This window comes from Pieris napi, chromosome 11 (genome assembly GCF_905475465.1).
Source record: "Pieris napi chromosome 11, ilPieNapi1.2, whole genome shotgun sequence".
Classification (NCBI taxonomy): domain Eukaryota; kingdom Metazoa; phylum Arthropoda; class Insecta; order Lepidoptera; family Pieridae; genus Pieris; species Pieris napi.
Window position 1 is genome coordinate 4,275,183 of NC_062244.1, and position 16,941 is coordinate 4,292,123.

The 16,941-nt window shown below is 33.2% G+C and overlaps 1 protein-coding gene across 1 annotated transcript; it reads right to left on the reverse strand.

The window, feature by feature from the left end:
* Positions 1-207: 207 nt before the first annotated feature.
* On the reverse strand, positions 208-15,647 carry LOC125054069 (tetratricopeptide repeat protein 28-like). The gene is made up of 19 exons (XM_047655745.1): positions 15,640-15,647; positions 12,833-13,023; positions 12,319-12,417; positions 11,908-12,023; positions 10,902-11,017; positions 10,515-10,642; positions 9,268-9,471; positions 8,433-8,581; positions 7,469-7,576; positions 7,078-7,150; positions 6,528-6,625; positions 6,111-6,334; positions 5,280-5,444; positions 4,566-4,721; positions 3,817-3,920; positions 3,251-3,401; positions 2,615-2,763; positions 2,257-2,382; positions 208-2,002 (listed from the first exon to the last, which is right to left on the reverse strand). The coding sequence occupies exons 1-19, from the start codon at positions 15,645-15,647 to the stop codon at positions 879-881; spliced, it is 3,489 nt and encodes a 1,162-aa protein (XP_047511701.1). The 3' UTR covers positions 208-878.
* Positions 15,648-16,941: the final 1,294 nt, after the last annotated feature.

Below are 16,941 nucleotides of genomic sequence, written 5' to 3' on the forward strand. Positions count from 1 at the left end.
GCAACTTAATAATAATTTCTTACTTATTTACTTAACTAGACCTTTGAACTTGTTGACTCTCAATAACTACAACTGCTATAAGCCGCCGAAGAAAGTTTTTATAGTTCTTGGGTAAACCGAAAAAAATATGTATTACAATTAACTCTTACTTAAGAAACATTGAATCCACTTCATGACATTGCTAAGAATGTTCAATAAAAGACGGTGTTAATGTAATATTTTATTATAATACACGCTGAGCATTAATTACAATGGCAAGAAATTGTAAATACAAGAAATAAATAGCGATGTTATTAATTACAGCTTAACAATATTGTACAAATATTCTAATATAAATAAGGACGGACGTTCATAGCCATGAGTATATTCGAAATACATTATATCTATAATAATACAAATAAATTTATGTCCTTTATACTACATACAAACTACAGTATCAAAAACGACTACACCGATTTTATTCGTTACAGTTTTTTAATCCTACGAAAGCTACCCCTACCCCAAGGAAAACTCGAAAAAAACCCAAAATATTAGCTTTCTGTCTAGGTTTATAATCTTAAAAATCAAGTTAATCTTTTGATATCAATTCTGTATTTACAATTGGGAACGAAGTTAAACAGATAATATAATAAGTGTTTTTGTCTGTTTCTAAATTAAACAGTTATTATTAGGGTCCTTCAAGAAAAGAGCGTACCAATTTATAAAAGGCCAGCAATGCACTCGCGAACCCTCTGGCATTGAGAGTGTCCATGGGCGGCGGTATCACTTACCATCAGACAAGTCTCCTGCCCGTTTTCCCCCTGTTCTATAAAAAAAAAGTTATCGAAATTAAAATTTGGAGTTAGTCAATTACCTAAATCGATGTTCAAAAACAGTACTCATTTGTTAGGTGGAAAATCTAGAGTTGTGTACGTTGGTCGCGTTCTAGGGACTAGAGGCCGTCTAACTCGGGGGTGTGTCTTACCCCCCTCTGTGGGTTTGGCTTCCCCTTCCTCTGGCAAATAAGGAGTTCGGGGGTTCAAGACTAACGCCTTGTACGAAGAATGTGAATCCGCTATACTCCTACCGTCACCCTCATCTCTTCTAGACAACTCTGAAAAAGGCGAAACTGAACGTTTTTCTATACAACTCGGTCCGGCCGCTTCTTCCTTAGGTTTTAGGTCATACGCGTTCTCTTCTTTTCTCATAGGTTCATCTTTTTTAAACTTGCTCTGGCGTTCTATTATCTCAGCCGTAGTCAAGTCTGAGGATTGAACATCTGTTTCAAGAGGCGCCGCTGTAAGCCAAGGTCGAGATGCGTTTGTGGTGCACCAACGTTCTTCATTTTCACTGACGTCACCCAGTAGACCCAACTTTTCTAAGTTCTGGAGTAATAGGTTTTCGCTGGAACTTGCGGCTCGCATTTCTGTTTTTGAATCTTCAGCTAGCAGTAACTCTGCCAACGGTGGAGCGAGGCCTAATCCGATATTCCTTTCGTGGTAGACTTCCGATATAGTCGGGGTTAATTCACCGCTCATATGTCTAACTTGGGCCATGGAGTCGCGGCTTGTGCCCATTTTGGGTCGAGGTGCCCGTTTGGAGGTGGAAGGTTGGGGTTCTTTATCTTCTTCGGTGCGCCTCGGTTGGGCCGAGGCGAGTTCGTAGAAAGCGTCGAGGTATCGCTGGTGGGGGTCAGGTCGCCGACGTAGTACCGTGTCGTGTCCTGAGGATTCCCAATCTGAGTCGTCTGACGGGGGTCGTCTGGTGTAAAGGGTGCGAATTTTGGTTTGATGCGCGAGGGCGAGTGATACGTCTCGTTGGGGGGCAGTAGTGGGGGGCGAAGGGGTAAATGCTGCGTCGCTTTCCCCCCTGTAGCGAGGAGGGGCAGCTGCGGGTGGAGGGGCATTACGACCATCTGGTTCTCCACGGCCCACTTCGCCTGTGTTTCGCACGTACATTGTGAACGCCCCGCCGCAAGAGCCAAGAGGTAGCGGTGGCGGAGGAACCGTTGTTACATTTTCTTCTGTAAGATAAAATATGTTTTTTGTAAAGAGTTGAGATAAACTAGCACATCGTTAGTAGATTGAAATACAAAATTAAGATACAAAGACGTAATAATGTAATCATAAACATTATTATGTATTTTTTCTTGGTTAAGCCACCTTGGTTAATATTTACTTAGAATTTATAGTGTAATATGAGAGCTGAGAAAGTGAGAATATATTTATCATATTAACAGACTACAATATTCTTTAAGAAGACTAGAAAAGAACTTACTTCTGTGTGTGGTGGGAGGAGTTTCTCCGTCTGAATGGGGTTCCAAATCTCCATCATCGATAGATGCAAGTGATTCCACGCTCGAACTTGATTCTAAGCTCAAACTTCTAGGCGCTTCTTGCGTATCTATTAAAAAAATAATAATTATTAGAAAATAACTTAACATGTTGTATAAATAAAACAAAAACGTTATAGTAGTAACAATTTTCATGGTCCTATTTATAAAAATAAAAAACTTGTTGTTTTCACCAAAGATCCGCTCGAATCCGAAAGCGCTCGCAAAGAAAAATACATTTGTTCTCAAACTCTCAATAGAGTAGGAAACTCGTTTATTTACTGAAATTAAGAAAAAGCGTACCAAATAGAGCAAGCAAGGCCTGGAGTACGAATTGTATATGTCTCCGGTTCGTAGCTTTACCGCGTAACATTACTTCGTCTTGACCAACTTCAGCCAAATCGAATCCAAGGGACGCCAACAGTTCGTGACATCCGTTCACACGCCATAATCTAAAATGAGTATAAGTGAATTAGATGGTGAAATTCCTATTATCGAGTTGTGATAATAAAATTCGATTCTTGTGTATGAGAAAATATATTATAATCAAAATCAGATTCGTATTTTTCATGCCAATTTCGTTTCACGAAACACTTAATATGTTTTAATTTATTTAATTACTATTTATTATATATATATATATATATATATATATTTTATGAGATACATTAAATGTGGTACGTCACTTAAGTGAAAAAGTTTATTATTATTAAAAAAAAAGTAAATAACAATATAACTTACCTAATTAAAATTATTAATTTTTAATTTAACAATTAACTAAATAAAATAATAATAAGTTTAATTATTATTTTAACGGTCACCATATTAATATATTTACAAATTAGCAGTGAGATTGTAAGTGCCACTGTATAAACTAAAAACTTTGAAACAATATCTTTTTTTTATATTAAGACTTAAGTTACAATGATTATTATATACCTGACATTAACAGCAACTTCTATTGTGTCAGTTTCCGAGTTTTTAACTGTGAATTGTGATATAACTGATCGGATAACTCCGATTATATCATCTGCCACATCGCCATTTGATATTAACTTGGACAATGCTTGTAGAGTTGTTGATGACAGTCCTGGAGAAAAAATTAAATTAAGTGACGAAAACTAATTAGGTCGGCGACTATAAATTTTTTTTAATACAGATTGTATCTCCTCCAGTGGTGCTACACCCCTTGGACCGAGATTTCTGTAGCTGTTTGATTTTTTTAAATAGGCAAGTAGGTGATCAGCCTTTTATGAACAGATTTTTAAAGTCTATGCCAATTTCCGTTCACGACCCTTCCCTGCAGCGTATAAGCGAGTGAAATACATATAAATACATCTAAATTGATTGACAGCCCTGATTGTTCGAATACACGACCTAAGCGTTGATGGTCACACGGACAACACTGCTCTGCCCCATTCACACATTAGTACATAGTACCTATATATATCCTGTTTATTATTTTATAAAAAAACCAATAAGAGTTTTCATTAATTATCACTCACCTAGAAGTGCTTGTAAGCTAGCCGAGCATTGTGTGAGCCTCTCTTCTGGGTCGCTTTGGGGGAAGAACACACTCGATGGTATGCCATTTGCCGCTGGCTCGAATCTATATATAAATTTGTTATTTAAAGTCTAATACAAAATGTATGCTTGAAAACCCGTGAACTATATGAAATTACATGAATATGGACCCAACGAAAATCAGTGTTGCTGAAATCAGTGGTGACAGCAACTTAAAGCTGAGTTGGGCCCATTTTTAACTAAAGTGATTGTATATCTTTTTTTTATAAAGAAATCAATTCAATGTTTTTCTTTCTCCAAATTACTTATATTAATATATTATTGAGTTAATATAAAAATAATTATAAAAACTCAATTTAGGCTATATTTATATTATTATTTGTACGCCAAGGTCCTGTTTTTGTACGCAATTACAATTTTAACTGCTGTTATCAACGTTCGTTGAAAGAACTATAAAAATATTGGAGACTAAAACTTTGTTTCTAAGTTAGAACTAAGTCGAGACCACTTTAATAATTTAAAGAATAGCGCTGCTTGACCTCAATAAACGCATAAGGGAGGTCGCAATTATACAGTGAGAGCAACGTACAAACACAAAGATCAGGTGAATTACGGTTAATTATTATTTCAACCGCATTTACGAATTCAACTCCGACCATTCACCACAAGTAGTGCTCGATCACGAGTATGACGAACGTATGTATAAAACAGAACAGATAAATAAACTTACCTAAATCCAACGCTCATGAGCAGCTCCCGCCACCCGGTAGCTGTGCCAGCTTTATTCTCAATACTCTTCTGTGTGGTGTACATCGCATTCTTCTGACCTCGTACAATGCGTTGAAGGGACTTTTCAACTAAATGCAAACATACACGCAACGCATCTCTGAAAGAAAAATAAAATAATTTAGCTAAAATATTAATAGCTTAGAGATTATGAATTTTCTTAAGGGTTGTAGTTTATTTTGAAGAGTCAGGATGTGGCGTAATGAATGGATAATATGGTAGCGCCGCAAGAGGACGGCGGTTCAGCAAAATATGTTTCATGGTTAGTAAAAGACCCTCGGGTTTTGGTCGGGGTTGGACATGGTGGCCAATTTGAACACCTTTTGTAATATTGAATTTAATAATACAATATTTGAAAATCGTTATTTCTTTTTCTTTTTCGTTCACTAATAGTCACAGTTTTAACATCAATATTTTAAGTTCAAATAATGAAGTAAATTTGAACTCATTTGTAATTTAAAAAAAGCTGTACACTCAGTCACACCTGTATTCATTTTTCGGACAAATTGTGTAAATTTATTTTCATAGAAGCGAGTTTCACACACCATTTAATCCGTCTTTAAATTCAAATGTTTTAATAGGAAAGTATTGAAAAACAGGGTTAGAAAAAAATATTTATATTTATGTATTCTACTAAAAATAAAATAAAAATCTATACCTGCACCTCTCCGGCGCAGCCATCAATTCACATAAAGCTTGTCCCATCAAAGCGACCTTGTTGCTGAGACGAATATTAGCACCGAGTAGAGCACAACCGGACCAATACGCCGGGTGGGCGAAATGCTTTGTATGTCGGACTGTCTGCATCGCGTCACCCAATGCTCTGCAAAATATATTTAAATTTAGATGACGACGTCTCAATACGAATTTTTATACTTGATATATCACTAACCTAAATACTAGTAAATTTAATATGTATTTGGATTGTGATCCAGCAAGTTAAAATTTTTGTGCATTGTAAAATAGACCTTAATTATTGGCGATAAAGACGCGATTTATTAGAAAATGAAATAATAAATATACATTTTAATAAATCTCTTGGCCAATTGTCTACAATGAGAATTACAAATAATAATATGGTAATAAGATACTTATTATTGAACTTATTACAGCATATTATAAATATATTTTTAATTTTTGACCTATATAGTAATAATAATAATATGTATTAATAAATAGAAAATTAAATCAAAAGTTTGGTCCCTTAGTCAGTTTAATGCTAGCAGCATTTCCTCGCTGTATTGCGATACTTATTCGTTGTGCGAGAAAAGCATCAGCTCTTTAGGTTAAGATAGTATAAATACTGTATATTTTTTAATAATAATTATAGATAACCATTATTCGTACCTTAGCCTAATTCAAGGTAGGATTCAGGGTCAAGTCTTAGCACGAACTATCTTTCCCGTAAAATCCAATACGTCTTTGACATATATATAAGTCCCGTCTTTGAATCTCACAAAAAAAGGCAGTTGTACAGAGAGCAACTTACTTGGCAACTCGACTGCCCTGAAGCAAAGCAGAGTAAAGGGCCCTGTACAGAATCTTTGTTGCTGTATCTTGAGGTGCAGGCCATAACGTGACCAGTATAGCTTGAGCTCCCGCTGCGAGCAGTGCTCTGCAAAGTCGGGACACTCCATCACCAGCCACCGATACTGCTTCAGGCTCTTCAGAGTCTTCAAGGACAGAGGTTGATGGGGCGCAGGATATTACCACCTAAAGAAATTTGGTTTAGTTTTTGAGTTAAGAATAATTGTTATTATGGTTAATATTAAATAATTAATTATACTTAATTTTTTTAACTAGCTACCCGCGCATGCTTCGTTTGGGAATATTTTATGAATTATATTATTTTATCTTAAAGAAGAACATCATTTATATAGAACATAAATCTCAAATTTTAACTCACCAATCTGGCAGTAATTTTCAAATTCATAATTTCTGCTGCCGTCAAAATGAACTCCGATGCTGGTGGCAATTCTTCGTTTGTTTGTGGTAATTCTGTATCTATGAGGAAAAAATTACATTTTATATAAATATTAAGTGCAACAAGTTTTTTTTTGTTTTTTTTGTAGGCAACGGGTGTTTTGTGACCTTATATACATTATTTGTATGAAACAAGTAAGAAGTCGAGACAATTAGATTTATTAGATAAATTAATAAATTATTATTACTATATTATATTATTATAACTAGTTTTTTTCGCTTTAATATGATTTTTTATGTATCTGGCTTTAGATTATTCCGTGCAATTTTTCCAATTATTTTCTCCATAAAAACCTTACTGAGAGTTTAAGTAATAAAAAAATATTCGAATTGGTCCAGTCGTCTTCAAGTTTTTCGATTAATTTTTATTTATATTAAATTGATTATAAGTTGCGTTAATTAGGATACATTTATTATATGGAAAAAAATATAAAAGTAGGTAAATAATTAAATAAATATTGAATTTAACTTACTCTCTTCTTCGTTTTCTGTTGACGTATCAGCTGCGTTGCTTGAGTTTAACAAACGTTTAGCTTGCGAATCCACCTAAAAATACAAAGTAGTTATGTATATACGGCTTTATTTAATATGTGAAACTTGATAATTGAGATAATATTCAACTTTTAAAATATATACCAAAGCTTTACAAAGCGATACCGACAAAATATTTGTTTTTTTTACATAATGTAGCCTATTAATAAACAATTATATTCTAATATAAATAATAATATTAACTTTTTTAGATATTTTAAAGGACGCTTCACACAGCTGTCTTAAAAAAAACAAAATAGACAAAGATAAAAATATTTTTTTTGTAAGGTACATAATTTTATTATAAGTTATATGTATATGTTAAAAAATTACCACTTCTCCGGGGCTTAGAACGATTCCCGGCGTTTTCCAGCAAACGTGTGTTGCAAAGTGAATGCATTCCGCCTGTGTTAGTTGACTCAGCACGGCTTCCTTTGATGCCTGTGAAAAATATATTTTAAAATAATTCGGAACATAAAACTTCTTAAACAAACATAAATCAATATTAAAATTATAAAAAAGGTTAAGTTGGTGAGGTTGTAGGGGCAGTTTTGAAAAATCTTTTACCAATAGAAAACCACGTTATTTGTGAGTGGTTGAGAATATATTATACTACTGTAGTAAGTGGTAAGTGGAAGAAAAAACGGTCCAAAGAAAACGTTTCTTGCGATCGCTGCTTTAACAACGTGATATCTTTGAGCTCTATAAAAATGTAGTAGACCTAGTGACACACGAACACATGCACATAACAGAACACTTATATATATAAAGATATTTAGCTAAAAAATATACAGAATGTGTTATCGACATGTGTCGTGTTAGACATAGAACCAACTTGTCTATTAAATAAATATGATCATAGTTTTTTCTTTATCGCAAATATTACAATCGCAAATATTCAAACTCAAACTCAATATATTTTTATTCATATAGATAAAAAGTATACTTATGAACGTCAAAAAGAAGTTAAATTAATTGTAAATTTACATTTACTACCAGTTAGCAAGTCAAAGCATAAAGCGGGTAAGAAGAACTGGCAAGAAACTTTCCGCCACTCTTTTTAATCGCCAAGTTTTGAGTCATACAAATTGTTTGAACTGGAGAAAATCAATCCCAAGGATTAGGATATAATTTAAGTATTCGTCAAATTCATAAAAAACTTTATCGATTAATTTACGTTTAACGAGGGCTTTGAATTTATTTAGTGATAATTCTCTAATTTCCCTTGGGAGTTTGTTGTAAAAACGAATACAATTTCCGTATAAGGAGTGGTTTGTCTTATGGTTTATATTCTCACCTGATAATCAGTGAGCGGTGTAACCCTCAACATATCAGCTACGAGCTCGGCTTCTTTTAACAGCGCGGGATGAGATGCCCAACGAGATCCGCCCACTCGAGGTCCCCCTACTACCAGGCATCGCATACCAGACTCGTTATTGCTACCACCTAAAAGAAATATAATAATATTAATTAAACTTCATCCATTTATTGAAACATATATCTATAATTACATATGACACACACTTTACATTTTATAGTAATTATATTTTTTTCAAGAACCTCTTAGCATAATAATTCAAAATGAGTTGTAGTTGCTGGGTTGAATTTCTTATTCATATTATGATAAAGAAATATATTTTCGCGGTTTAGGTTAGGTTAGTTTTTTTAACAAATAAAATTGATTAAACAGCTCAAATATAAGTCTTTCCTGTCACTTTAATTTTGTTCCCTTTGGAGTAGAGGCTCTTGGAGCGTGGGGTTCTAGTGCACAGGCGCTAATTAAAGATTTAAGTTAAGTAAGGCGCCTTACGGAGCGGATGCTTTCCTCGCTCAACGAATAAGTATCGCAATACAGCGAGGAAATGCTGCCAGCGTTAAAGGTACACCGCCAGAGGGACCAAACTTTTGGAACTTGTTTTAATTTTCTGTTTATTAATTTAATAATTAATATTACTATGTTGGTTAAGAAAATTGTTAATACTGTATACCTATGTATTATAAATAAATATTTCATAGTCATATTCCTCAAAATTTTATGCATTTTATTTGTATGTTAAAAATAAAGTCGTGAACAATAGAAACAATGTTTTTCTGTAACAAATAATAATAACGTTGTCCAAGTGATCACTTACCATGTTCAGGGTGAGGCTTGTTTCTCGAATGTCTCTGATGTTTGAGTGGACGCAAAGCGGGCGTTGCAAGTAGGGCGTATCTTTCGCATAGTGGCTCAGAATCTGCGCCGGCGCATAACGCACCCCAAGGACACGCGTACAACGCCCCTTCGACGGCCACTATTAACTCACGGCGACCGCCGCAACCGCGTCGACCGTGGGACGCTGAAATGGACATGGTAATAAGTTATTGACGTGATAACGTCTTTAAAATCGTTTTAGTCGGGTGACATGTTCAGAAACTTGTGTCACACCAAAACCTCACGAGCGCGATCGCAGGTATAACGAGAGAGAGACGGACCGATCTCCCGTCTCATCTCGAGCGCTGCCAGTCATTCCGTGAATGTATGAAGAAAAATGTATATCATAGTCGAATAAGTAAACTTGTCATTTTACACCCGAAATTTATCATCAAAAGTGTGAATAAAACGATAGATGTAATTTAAAATTTGAAAAAATTGTTATCTTCATTAATTCCTTACTTCCCAAAAACTTATATCACCAATAAGACGTTATCACGTAAACATCTCGATCGTAAACCTACTTTACAAACAACCAATATTTTATTTTGAAATTATTATTATTATTACTATGTAGATTAATAATATTGTAAATACTGTATATTTGTATGTAGGAATATATTTTCGATTAAGTTTTAAACATTTTGTTATAAGGATCTTGAAAAGTCGTTATGGAATATTTTTTTGTGATTGTGACATAACTATAATAGCTAGACTTGTCGAATACTTTTTGTAGATAATGATGTGTTCTGCAAAGTTGTAGTCAATTATTTTGTTCTATCGTCAATAGTTTTCTCGCACGCGATGTCGCGATAATTTATTTAGGTATTTTTTTTAATTTTTATTAGAGTTTTAGTTAGGATCCTTATTTTCATGGGAAATATAGTCTATGTCACCCGGGGATAGTGAAGTTTCCCAATTGTGAAATAATAATTGTTTAATTCGGTCGAGTAGTTTCGGAGCTTATTTAATGGAAACAAAGGAACAATCAAATCTTTCCTCTAAATAATACCTCTATGCAATAAATAAATCTAGCTTTCCGTTTGACTATTTTAATATGAAGTAAATAATTTTACATGAAGTTATTTGGTCAATTATAATCTAATTTATAGATAGTTTATATAAACGTCTTAAATAAATATAACCATTGCAGTCTCAAACAAAAAATAATCAATGATAAAAAAATACCGTGGTTATTATTACAGGAAGCAGGCAGCAGATCCTCAAAAGGCGCTAGAAGCATCTGGTACAACGTACTCAAGCACGGAGGACCCTGCCAAGAGGGCTGCTTCTTTCGTGGACCGTGAACACTAGATCTATAGAAAATTAAATGTGTATTGTTAGATACCATAAACAGTGGAGTATTTCTTCCATTAAGTGATTCTTCGCGTTTTTTAATTCTCAATTTTTAATCTGTTATGTGATGTCATTAATTTTTTGTAATTAGTTTCCACTAAGAAATATTTTTTTTATGAAATATAAATATACAAAATCATGAAACATTTTCTACCTATAATTTTTTAATAGATTAATAATTTAATCTTTAATTTTTTTATAGGTCCACATAGATCTCACCTGGTAGATCCTTGAAGGCTTGCAACGGATCCTGCCACTGATCCACCAACGGATCCGACACTGAATAAGGAACTCAAAGAGTAGTTCGATGAGTTGAGTAGATGATTACGATTGACCTGAAGTTATTTTATTATATCTAAATACACAGTTACTTATAGAAACGATTAATTAATTGAATTATGCAAATTAATGAGGTGATACGAAAAGATAGGGTACATGATGTGTTTATATACAAGAGTGAGGAACCAAGTATAAAATTGTATTGATTTGTGTGATGTATTCCGATATTGTTAAAAATATGTTTCTTTAAAATAATACTCATTAATTTATACTACAATTAAATTATACATGTACTATTTAAAATTGAATTAGATTACAAATAAACCAGTAGCCAAGTCCAGAAATATAATTGATAAATTATTATTTTTTTAAATATTCAGATGGCGAAAACTATGTTGCAAAGGATCGACCTTATAGATGATAAGTCTAAAACTTACTTTAAATTTTGAGTTTATTCTCATAGTAAAAAAAAGGGCAAGAACTTCTTTGGCCTTATTAAAAGTTTTTGATTGCATGCAAATAATTAATTACAATTAAATAATCAAAGACTGGAAAAGGAGTCATTATAGTCAATAAAGTTCAGTTTACATTTGAAAAATTAAATAAATGGATATTTATTATTATTTTCTAATATTAATTAGTATTGATTTAAATATTCAATTTAAATTTAACTTCTGATTATAATTCAGACGCACATATAAAATTCGCACTTGTATAATGAAAACATGTGTTTTAAATATAGAAACTCATGACAACAATACATACAAAATAAAGAAATATTATAAATATAAATACACACTGAACAGAGGCGGCGCGGTGCGGGCCAACATGCGCCACTAACTTCATTCTATTAATTTTGTGTCACGGTGCGCGCGCATCGTAAAATTTCACTCTCATCAATTTTTCATAACGCGCCTAAAGAAGTATGTTCAAAAATATGTCTCACAATTCTAGCGAGTCCTGTGTTGGGTCTATCGTCAGGCCACTCGTCGTCTCTCCGTTCGGCCGCAGTCTTCAACCAAGCGGACCATTCGCCGATACAACGCTCCAATTTGCCACTATCTGTAGAATACATTGTATATGAGATGAGGGAGATAATATCTGTTTTATTTGAGATGGTACAGTTAGGATTACCTACGGGATATATTGTTTCGCCAGAAATTTTTTCTGAGACCACCGAATGAACCACCATATCGAGTATGCACCATATGTTGCATCACGTTTATTTGGTCGACAAAGTTAAATTAATTATTGGGTTAAGAGTCCGTAATAATAATAAAGAATAAAATGCTGCAATAATATTAAATTTTCACAATTTGACTAAATACCCTCTTTTCACAAATATGAGGGTACTCACTTGTATTGGCCTGTAGGTCATCCGGACTGATATCAGGAAGACTGTTGTCACCATCTTCTGCTTGCTCTACTAGTGACACTTGGTGGAACCTAAGTATGCCTGTGAAGTAACAGTAATGTGGTTATTTTAGTATGAAATTGCAATGAAATTTTCTTTAAGATGTAATTTAAATAAGGTTTATACTACATACATACATATAGTATAGGGAAACAGATATAGATAAAAAAAAGATATCAGGTTTTGGGTGTTTTATAGGAAGTTGATCTTTGTATTGTCTTCGATTGACATAACTTTTGCTCATTTAAATAAAAGTATTGCAGCTGTGATACTTTTTGACATTCAACATCTTTTGTCTTCAGTCACCGTGACCACGCACGCTGTAAAGCACGCGAAAAGTCGGATAAATTTAAAATTATGTTAAATAGTTGTAAATTTATAATAATACATAACTTCAGTACGGTCAAAATAGTGTTTTATTTAAAAAAGTTGATCTTTACTTTTTTATAGACCTTACCTTTATGTGGTTGTAGAAGCCACGAATAAAGTCGCCCGGCAGCCAGACTGTAGTACAAAATGGGCGCCTTTTGTTTGTTTACAACTTCCAGAATGTGTTCCACTGAGGATGGATTCCACGGCTCAGGGTGTTCTTTGGCGGAATCCTCTGATGCGTTTCTGTAACGATGACATATTAAAGTATAATAAGTGCTTTCGAAAGGGAAGGGAAGGGAAAGGGAAAAATAAAAAATTACGATTTCACTGGAAATAGAAATAAAAAATTTCGGCTGTCTGCTAATCAAGCAATTATCTTTATTACTATTATTTCTTGACTTGTGCACATTTTTTTTTATTTTGTATTGTAGTTTACCATTAGATAAGATGTCTTTTCATAGTGGGCCGGCCCTTCTTTACCCACTTTCATAAAATCTAAATTGTTAAATTCATACAAAACTTTACACATTCACTAAAAATCTTAAATAACATCTTTTTAACCTATCCTATGATGAAACGGAATATATTCTTGTTATGCAACAATAGTTTAATTATAAAATGTAAGTGTTATGTAGAAATTATTATGTCAAATGGAAGAGATTAGCTGCCCACGATACAGGGAATATGAAGTGTCTTCAGTACTTTCTTTTTAATTAAACATTCTTTTTTTACTATGTATAATAAAGTGTTTTCTTTCTTTCTTTTATAATTCTGTGATTTGTGTATTAATAAATGCATAAATTTAAATGACTAAACCGGCCTGAAACGTATGAATACTGAACTCTTCTGGTTCTTTAAATAGCTTTCCATATAAGAAAATTTTTTTTAAATTGTTTAAAGCGTTTACTTAACTCAAATTTAGCTGAACAATCAATGTAACATATATCTAAGAAAAAAAAAATCCTAAAGTATTACTATATAATATAATAGTAATATTTAGTTTGACATTGATATGAATCTACTCTTATTATTAATTTAGATCTTCAAAGAAGCTACACTTATATATAATTGAATCAATCTTAATGCCACTATTATTACCGTTAATGCGCTACTCAATAATAACACACTTGCGCTTACGCAACACAGCATATATATTTTTAATGAAACACGCTATGTTAGAAATGTTATTTTTGGCTGTATTCATGTTTTGATCTAATGTTGCCACGATATTTTTTCTGTTACTTTAATGATTCTCTAGTATACTGTGGTAAGATATAACCATATACTTGGAGAAAAGTAAAATTACAAAACCTTTTAATGTTTTTCGGATAAAAGATTTTAAGACAGACTGTAGTTGCCAAGTTGTTGGTTGTAAGAATGCTTTTTCAATTTCAGGTTACGAGTATATCCATATGTAGTTTTAGTTTAGTAGTGTTCTTTGTAATTAACACATTCACGATACCAATGATGCTATGCTTAACATGATGCACCAAGCATGCCACCCTAAACCAAATGCACTAAAACCATCGTCTCGACAAACATACATAGATACTTCAGAACCTCGGCAAGCCCAATAGCAACGTAAACGTATTGTTATACTGAATACGGAATAAAACATATCTTATTACAATATACATTATAAACATAACCTTAATTACAATTTAAGAAAATAGTGCGTGGAACAAGTGAAACTTCGTAATGTGGAAATGAAAATAGGATGGGTAGAAATTGATTTTTAGTGAAATTATATAGTTTCTTTAAGACAAACTTTATTAACATTGCTTACAATTCACATTAATCGCATCTATTAATTATCGTTTTCAAGTGGAGAAATATCCAAATCTATAACATTTACAATGGGATTATGTTAACTAAAGTAAGATAAGAAATTACGTATTCACTCTCGCTCTGTCTCTTTCTATTCCCCTTCCCCAGAAGCGTTGAACGTTTAACGCAACAGTGCTTTCATGGTAGCGTTAAACATTTAACGCAACCTTGTTGGAAGTCGCATTAGAAGTTTCACTTCAATAGAACCGAATCGACATAGAGATCGCTATAACCTAACCTAACCTAACCAGAGAACAGTGTTAATTTATGAAGTCTTATTAGTCTTTGGTTTATGAGAGTAGTATCAAAACTACAATAAAGTTTACATAATTGAATGAGTGCTTTTACTCCTGCAGTCGTCAGCGAAACACGTCGAGTATATGTTAAACATCTACAGATCACTCTACTACTGGAGGTTGAACGTCATGTTCTCCAATTGCCTTATGATGCACCATCTCTTTAAGCGTTCATTGTCTAATGTTTTTGTTTCTCTTTCCACCCACACGCGTTTATTTTCGGTCCTTCCTTATAATGTGAGGCAAGATTTAGGTATACGATTACGATGTAATACGACTTTTTATTAAGGAATTATGGAAAACCCCAATATACAACACACTTTCCCGTGTGAGACGCGTTTTTTGCTTAGACTTTTTTGTATGTTATTAAAAATACATATAATTATTATTAAATAATTAATTAATCATTCTTGAGTGAGACTTCGTGATCAATATTTTTTTCTTTGACATGTTTGAAGAATATATTAAATAGCAATCTCGATCGTTGATAGTCAAGCTTTATAGATATTAATCAAGTGTAAAGTTGACATGGAACAACAAGAAGTCAACACGCAGCATGCGCACGCGTCACGACTCGCGACGACTCTTACTATGAAAAGTAATTTACTACGGGTTTCACGCATGATGTCGCTTTAAATTATAAGTTTAAAGCGGAAATTTGATTCCCTGCGAAATAAAATTTCGGAAGGCGTGTTTGTTTGAAGAAATGTTTAAAAAAAGGTGACCTCTTATATATAAAATTCTCCTGTCACAATGTTAGTTACCATACTTCTCCATAACGACTCATTGGTCTAGTGGTTAGTACCCCTGACTGCGAATCCATGGGTCCCGGGTTCGATCCCCGGCTGAGGCGAACATCGATGTGATGAGCATTTGGTGTTGTTAATAGGTCTTGGGTGTTTAAATATGTATTTATATGTATATCTATCTATAATATGTATGTATATCCGTTGCCTAGTACCCATAACACAAGCTTCACCAGCTTAGCATGGGACTAGGTCAATTGGTGTGAATTGTCTTTTAAAAAAAAAATGTGTGCGTGTACTAGGTGTACACACGTAAGAAGTGAAACTTCTTTATGACCTTATTTTTAGAAAAATGATCTACTATATGCAACTTTACAGAATATGGTTAAATAAAGTTAAATTAGATAAAGTTTAACAAAAGGCTTTTATTATCATAGACATGAATACAAATACAATTATTTCATTTTAACTTATTACTGTACTACTACGTAGTACTAAGATTATTACAGAATTTCATTCATTGTAATAGAATTATTAGTATTACTATCATTGTTATCGTTATTATATATTTTTATTACTAATGGCTTCGAATTTCTTCGGATCAACCGTGGTAGGGACAAGAAAAATATGGCGCGTAACCGAAAAATGTAAATTTTTTTCCAACGCCGATAAAGAAGTTTGACTTCAAAAAGCAACATGGCGCGTAACCTGCTACAAAATTTCTCCCATACGTCGATAAAGAAGTTTCACTTCAAAAGATAGCGCGTAACGGAAAAATGTGACGCGTAACGAAAAAATGTTACACTAAATTTTTTTCCAACCCCGGTAAAGAAGTTTCACTACAATAATAAATAATTAATAATAAATAATGTGACAGTAAATTTTTTTCCAACGCCGATAAAGAAGTTTGACTTCAAAAAGGAACATGGCGCGTAACCGAAAAACGTGACGCGTAACGAAAAAATGTTACACTAAATTTTTTTCCAACCCCGATAAAGAAGTTTCACTTCAAAAAAAAAAAAATAACGGCTCGACCGAATCGTAAGTCTGAGAATCGGACAACATCTATTTTTCATCCCCTTAAATGTTAGGGGTGGGAACCCCTAAGTTTTTATTTTTTTATGATACAACATGTCATGTCTCTCTACGATCAACCCCTATTTTTTTATAGCAAATAGTTATTTTTATTGAACAGAAACAATGTTTCTTAGGAATAATATACATGGCAAAACAACTTTTGCCGGGTCAGCTGATAACTATACTATATAATATATAGCTTCCATGTAAATAATTTTAGAACTTAACTTAACGTTTTTATAGTAGTT

What these genes read in the sequence shown, in the direction of transcription:
- LOC125054069 (XM_047655745.1), bottom strand. An exon ending in TAGCTTACAAGCACTTCTAG is followed by an intron (nt 3,402 to 3,816) that starts GTGAGTGATAAT and finishes TTTTTTCTCCAG; the next exon opens with GACTGTCATCAACAACTCTA. An exon ending in GAAGTTGCTGTTAATGTCAG is followed by an intron (nt 2,764 to 3,250) that starts GTATATAATAAT and finishes TACTCATTTTAG; the next exon opens with ATTATGGCGTGTGAACGGAT.